General features: G+C 33.1%; 1 protein-coding gene across 6 annotated transcripts in view; it reads right to left on the bottom strand.

Moving 5' to 3' along the window:
- Positions 1–7,500, bottom strand: part of LOC125027146 (peroxisomal membrane protein 11C-like) — a 28,383-nt gene that overhangs the window by 14,128 nt on the left and 6,755 nt on the right. Inside the window, exons 1-4 of one of the 6 annotated variants that reach the window (XM_047616009.1) lie at positions 4,738–4,871; positions 2,514–2,660; positions 1,746–1,857; positions 611–789 (exon numbers count right to left, since the gene is read on the bottom strand). In XM_047616009.1, the coding sequence (XP_047471965.1) occupies positions 611–789; positions 1,746–1,857; positions 2,514–2,629 (407 nt within the window). In that variant the 5' untranslated portion in view covers positions 2,630–2,660; positions 4,738–4,871. Of the gene's footprint in view, positions 1–610; positions 790–1,745; positions 1,858–2,513; positions 2,661–4,618; positions 4,872–7,500 lie in introns of those variants that run through there. The other 5 variants (XM_047616010.1, XM_047616008.1, XM_047616013.1 and 2 more) reach the window with 5 other exon arrangements.

Genomic DNA, 7,500 nt, shown 5'->3' with positions numbered 1-7,500 from the left:
TAGTAACAATATCAGTATCAATAGTATTAGAAAGAAAAACCCATTTCCCTGCAATTTCAAGTAATGGGAAATCAGGAGCAGTCACTAAGGCCTACTGACAGACTCCTTGGTGGCTGAGCACATGTGGAGCCATCTGTATGTAACAAAATTCACAAAAAAACTACAGGGGACAGTACATAAATCTGTAGTGATTGGGTTAATTGTCTACGGAAAAATATTGCAATCAGCTTGGTAGATTCTGGATTATAATCAAAATGATAATCATATCTAAAATTATGTTAATCATTAAAAAAGTGTATTTACACTAAAATTAATAGCAAATAGCACTTGATTTTCATATTATTCTATTTTGCCTCTCTTGCTTACCCTTACCATGAAATGTCAGGAAAAAGTGCATGGCAGCTCTGAATTAATTCAACCCTTTACCTTGTCATGACCATTCATCCTCTAGGCTCTCTTGCTGCCTTTCTGATGCTTGAGTTGCTGCCCTCATTGAATACAACATGGATGAACCTCATTTATCACAAACAACCATGAAAACATCCTCAATAGTCTTCAAATTAAACTTTGTTATATGTCTACAAAATATAAACATATATATATATTTTACCTTATTATTGTTAGTAAAAGTGAAAGTCCCCATAAAACTAATGATGCATTCCAAAGAGCTGCTGAGTTTCCTCTAACCATTTTCATGTCTCTTGCCCAGGCAAAATGCTCCACTGGGAAGTAAATTTGGTCAACAACATTGTTCAAGACCTTTAAAGTCCTTACTATTACATCTTCATCCTGTAATAAATAAAAATGTATTACTTATTGGTAGTTTCAAGTTTTAAGACAGATTTACCATTGAAAACATAGCATGTACAGTTGTCCTTGATTATGTGTAGATTTGGCATACTAGAATTTACTTGTACACTTTTATTAATGGTTGGTCCTTTAAAAGAGATATGTCATTAAAGTCATAAGTAAACACTAACTAAAAATCTAAAATTTGTACTCTTTCATCTTCCTCAATTTTATTTTATAATTTTGGAAAACATCATTAAGTAATACTCATATTTTTTGCTCCTGTATACTAGGATATATTATAAATAGCAACAGAGAGCATAATGAAAAAGATAATTTCTATTTCAAAAGTCTAAATTTATGAATTAATCTTATTTTTTACATAAAATGTTAAAATTTCATACTGCAATATGCTCATTGCAAAGTAGATCATACAGACACAGTGATCACAACTTCATTTAAAGTTTCACCAATTCAGTTTCTTAAAGGGATGTACAAGTACCATGGTTTTTGTTAAAAGCAGGTCCCTGCAATAAACCTGAGCATAATGTGGATAACTGTATACACATATGTTGCATTGAGGTAATTTTCGCACTTTTGTTATGCTCACAATAAGAAATTATGTTACATTCTTTAAAGAGTACAATCTGATATTGACTGTACTGATGGAAATCTACTACCAGAGATATGCATGATTATGGAAAGGGGACTGAGGGGATACCAAGGATATATATGTGGATTGTATAAAGAGGGACATTGTAGTATATTGACTATGGATAGAAGATATATATATCCTTTATTTATAAAAAATATATATATATACATATATATATATATATATATATATATAGAGAGAGAGAGAGAGAGAGAGAGAGAGAGAGAGAGAGAGAGAGAGAGAGAGAGAGAGAGAGAGAGAGAGAGAGAGAGAGAAAACAGCATTATCCACAAAATATCACCTTATGACCTGTGCCTGTTGATAAACTATACTGCAGCATTGGGAGATCATCGAAGAGTCTTAGCACTACTCTTGTCATTCCCAGTTGAGAACTGAGAATCTTGAATGATTCCCTGAAAGACAGAAAATGGATGTTTCAAATATCCTTTATTAAGGGAAACTCTTCTTGATTTTGATTCCTTACAAGAGAATTATAACAGTCCATCAAGCTTTTGAACTGTTTTTACAAATATTAGCCAAAATATAAAGATTTAATGCATGTGGGCTTGTGTAATATAAAATAATATAAGATACCCTCTCAGGCTTTACACAATGACAATGCAAAATAATCAGAGCACTTTTACACTGTGCTAGCGCTAACATCAAGGTTGCCAAAACAACATTTTCTCCCCCTTGTCCTTGAGTCTAGACAAACAAATTATTGTTTTTAATTAATGTAAATGAAAATGAAGGTATAGGCCAATGAAGGCTTTGTCCCCTAATGGAAGCCTTCTACTAGAGGACAAGCACTGTCAGAGCCATAAAATTCCACATCTACATGACACACAGAACTGAGAGCAGCCTCCATTGTCAAAAAATGGATAGGGGCCATTGGGCATTTGGGCCCACTTGATGTGATTGGGTTGATATTTACCTAAAGAGGGTATTTATATTTTGATTCATCCTAAATGTGATTAAAAGAAAAAGCAAATGTTTCTATCATTACCACACATTTAAACTTCCTTTTCAAAGAACTTTTTAAAATACTGTTAATGCTTTCAAATCCTACCCAACCCTTTCTGATGCGAGTGGACTGATAAGGAGAAGGCCATACTGGAGAGTCCGCATAGTCTTCTCTCTGCCCCGATAACTTTCCAGCACCTTCACAAAGCTTTGCAGTGGCATTGTTGATACAACCAATTAGGATGACACAAATCTTGGAAAGAAAGAAAAAATAAATTCAAGTATCTGTAATAATATCAGCTAGTAAAATATACTGACACACCAAAGGATTGAAACTATTTTTAGCTAGCAATAGTTCCTTTCTGAAATTATTATGCATTACTGTAATACTAGCAGGTAAATGTCTTTCTACAGTGTAGCAAGACATTGCTGTGTTGCCACTGTACAGAATAATTGTATATTATCTTTTTGTTGTCCAGATCATAGTCTACTTAAACTATATTACTTGTTTCTTTACCAAGTGGACGTGCATTTATGATATCATTTTCTAAAAATCCATGGTGATGAAACTTTTATGAAGGAAAAAATAAATAAAAAAAAAAGAGAGAAAAAAGGTTACTGTCCATAAAGAGAACTTAACAAATAATTGATATGGCAAAAGCCAACAAACTTTCACCACTTATACTTTGGTATGGCAGAGCTTGGTAAATCCTTAGGGGATGTACAAAAGCTCTTATTTTGCTAAAATATACCAACACCTCTGTACATCAGACTTTGGTTTCAAATTTGTAAATTAATTTCCAACGAATGCCCACAGGGAATTTCTGTAAAACCTTGCTATCATTACTCATGTATGAGTAGACAGGTAATGTCTATGGAGCTAATTAGATCCTAGTTGCACACCCCTTTTAGTGGGTCGGGTGGTATGGTTAATATAGTACTGGCCCTCTGGTTTCATACCCAGAATGACCTTGGTTCGAGGCCTGGTCAGGGAGATTGTTATATAAATATATAAATATATAAATATATATATATATAAATATATATATAAATATATATATATAAATATATATATATAAATATATATATATAAATATATATATATAAATATATATATATAAATATATATATATATATATATATATATATATATATATATATATATATATATACACACACACACACACACACACACACACACACACACACACACACACACACACACACACACACACACACACACACACACACACACACACACACATCTGTATGTGTATATATACATACATATATGTATATATATGTGTGCGTATATATAAATATATAACAAACACACACACACACACACATGTGTATGAATGTATGTATATTTGTATGAAATATATGTATGTATATATATAAATATGTGTATATATAAGATATATATATCTATAGCTATATATATATATATATATATATATATATATATATATATATATTTATATGCATATGTATATTTATATGTTTATCATATGTATATGTTTATTTATATGTATATGTATATTTATATGTATCTCTATATTTATATGTATATCTATATTTATATACATATATATATTCATATATATGTATGTACGTTTGTATATACAAATATATATATATATAAATATATATATATATATATATATATATATATATATATATATATATATATATACATATATATGTAATGTAAGTGTAAGTGTAAGTTTGAGTGTTAGCATGAGTGTGAGCGTGAGTGTGAGCGTGAGTGTGGGAGTGAGAGCGAGAGCGAGAGCGGGTGTGGGTGAGGGTGACTATGAGTATGAATGTAAGTGTGAGTGTGAATATGAGTGTGAGTGTGAATATGAGTGTGAGTGTGAATATGTTTGTAAGTGTGGGTGAGTGTGCACATTTGTATATTGATATATACCTACCTGTCAGCCTGCGTGTATATTCCTGTGTATGTGTGCATGTCTATGATAGTGTGGCATGATCAAGAGCGGTGAGATGAGGTACTGTATGGTGTTTGTGTGTGCGTCTGTTTTCTCTCTTGTCTGTCTTCAAACAGCGACATTTGGATAGATATTATTAATCAGTCTTCAGACACATACATGCGCTACATAAATCATGAACACTCTTTGCTTGACATAACAATTTTACAGTCATCCAGAAATAAAACGAATACAATATTGGACCTATTGAAGAAATTACCACGAAACGTTATTGAACTTCGGAAGTTTAAAGATATAAGGATTTCATGGTACACATACACACGTGACAAGTTCTTCTTCAAGATGTACACTCTAGGAACTGAGAGGTAACTCATGTACCTTATTAATCAATTACAGCTTATCACAAAGTCTCAGATTCAACTTGATGCAGATAAGGCGTCTCCCCGGGGAACCATCTCGCCGATCAGCTGATTATTTCCTAAAAGAATGCACAGTCAGCTGATTGATGTTTTGCCAGCCATATTTCACACACACGATAATATATATATTTTTTTAACCAATTTATTGCTGATTTGTTTCATATATATATTTTTTTTTTGATAAAGTCTAAGATGGTAAAGGAATAACCTAACATTTTACAGCACTTTAGTTGCATAGTATATATATATTTGCTTCGATATTTTAGAAGAAAGCTGTACTAACTACTTTATAAGATGCAGGGAAAACGATGACATAGCTTATCAAAATAAATGTAAATAAATATAACTGTGCGTTCCAATGCAATGGCAATGAAAGCTATTGTACGATAACAAGCTCTGTCTACGATAACTAACTTTTAACGATAATGAACAAACATTTTTTTTACTATATATCTTCTTTGACTTTGAGAATATGAAAATGACATATATTTCTCTATAAAACACACAAAAGATAGACATCTACCCTTGTCAAACCACCGTTGACTTCTGTCCAAGTACGACAATTTCTAAGCGAGAGATTCGACACCTTGTTTGGTTATGCAAAGCCCTTAAAAATAATCATTTCACGATGAATCAGAATATATTGTTGCTGCGTATCAGTGACCTCTAGTACAGCGAGATTTAGGTGAGTTAGATGAGAAGGATGTGATTGTTTAATTAATTCTTATAATATGAGAAGGAAGAGAGTGAATAACCACCGGCCTGGTTTGTTAGCAGAGCCTAGGCCAAGACCTTTTGCTTAGGGTTGCTGTCACGAAAGGAGGTGAAAGACCTGGAACTAATATAAAGTGACGGATTTATTGTCCAAGATTTGGAGCATATATAGTACTTTTGGTGACATCTAGTACTACTTTGAAATATGTATCATTAACTGTTCTAGCCTATTTAAGTTGATTCTGTTAATGTTTTGGCAGTGGCATAGCTCAGTGACAGCCCTGGCTTTGCAATTTCAAGGTCCTGCATGTGCACTTACGAACATGCCCCTACAACCACTTAGGTACAGGACTGACTTTAACTTTTGTTATATTACGACTCTAGATAACTATTTTTTGGTATTTGTTACCGAGAGCGACACATCCTCCAGAGACAAAGTGCCAAACCCAAAACCCAAACCTAACCTTTCCTACCTTCTATTCATTTCCTAGACAGGGGGATCAATCCCCCCCCCCCTTATTAGCACTTTGTGAAAATGCAACATTAAGAACTAGCAATGTAAGAATGTTGTAGTATTATGCAGTGGATATTCTTGTCATTTTGCAGTAAATATGAGGCCAGAGCAGCTGTACCTGTGTTGTTAATTACTACTACTTCCTATGCTCTATTAGATGGGAGTATCCATATCCCTCTATTTCTGTGTGTTGGTAGCATGAATATAGTTCTTAATTGGTAAATTTTGATTATGATAATGAATGCTCATTTATAGTAATTTTGATTGTCATTTATAAATGGCAATTATAAGGATGTAACCTTAATGAAGACTAACATTGTTTTCTTGGGGGTAGGTGGTTCAACCCCCAGTAACCCTTTAGTTGTTGTATGAGGCACAGTGTCAGGTAGTGGCTAATGCCTCTGCAGTTCTCCAGCAAAGACCAGAAAACCTCCATAGTATGATGGAAGTTGCTGTGACTTGGGGTGTCCTTCAGTCACTGCACGTGGGGAGCATTTAGAGGAACTCAGCTCCTCAACATCTGGCAAACATTCCAGGAGTATGCATGGCAAGAGGGAGCTGAAACTCAGGAGCACCAAGTGGATATTCTTTTTCTTTTTCCTTTATTTGTTCCATTACTGTGTGTGTCTGCAGATTATTTCTTGTACCAATGACTCCAACTTTCAGCTCTCTACAAGAATATCATCTTTAGTTTACATCCATACGTAAAGATTAACCCAGTATACATTCTTGGAAGATTGAGGTTCCTTGTTTGACAGTAAATTGCCAGGGAGGTTGACAAGTTCTCTCTTGACAGAAAGTGCATGTTGGAGGTCTGTTGGCTATTGGCACAGCCCCAACAAGCATTGAGGCTTGAGTAATTACTTAATGAAGCTCCAAACAAATTACCATATACTCTATTACTATTGGTTGCCACAGGCTTTTTGTAGTATATCTGGACAGTATATTGTCATTAAATATAGTCAGCTTCAATAATCCACATTATAGGCAGTTCATTGGAGCATCAAAACTCTTAGTTCAAGATTTTAGACAGCACCTCTTTAAAAGATTTAATTTATATTTTGTTTCTCTTATGGTGATTTTATTATTCCAGCTATCTAGTGAGTTAACAAAGAAAAAGATATTTGCTATTTAACTAAATTTATCTAACCCCTTCATAGCCAGTGCTGTCTTGTTGCCCTCAATCATGATACAATACTGAAAATTTATAACTAATGCTTTAACTTTATTTTGGTAATTTCAGGATTATTTATTCTTTTGAATTAGCATCTTAACATTCAAGGCTAGTGAATGAGTAAAACTTAGTTAACTGAGAAATATATTTTGCTAAAATTATATAGAGGTTAAATTACTTTTTATATACCATATTTAGGTAAGGTTCATAGAAATCTTATATTCTCTGTATCAGGATAATATTAGCTTGTCAGTATCATTTGGAATGTTTTGGCTTCAGTAATTCTGTAGTATCAATTAATCAACACAGTGCATGCATTC

This window comes from Penaeus chinensis, chromosome 7, assembly GCF_019202785.1.
Source record: "Penaeus chinensis breed Huanghai No. 1 chromosome 7, ASM1920278v2, whole genome shotgun sequence".
Classification (NCBI taxonomy): Eukaryota; Metazoa; Arthropoda; class Malacostraca; order Decapoda; family Penaeidae; genus Penaeus; species Penaeus chinensis.
Note: the sequence above shows the minus strand (reverse complement) of the source record. Positions and strands in the feature narration are given on the sequence as shown.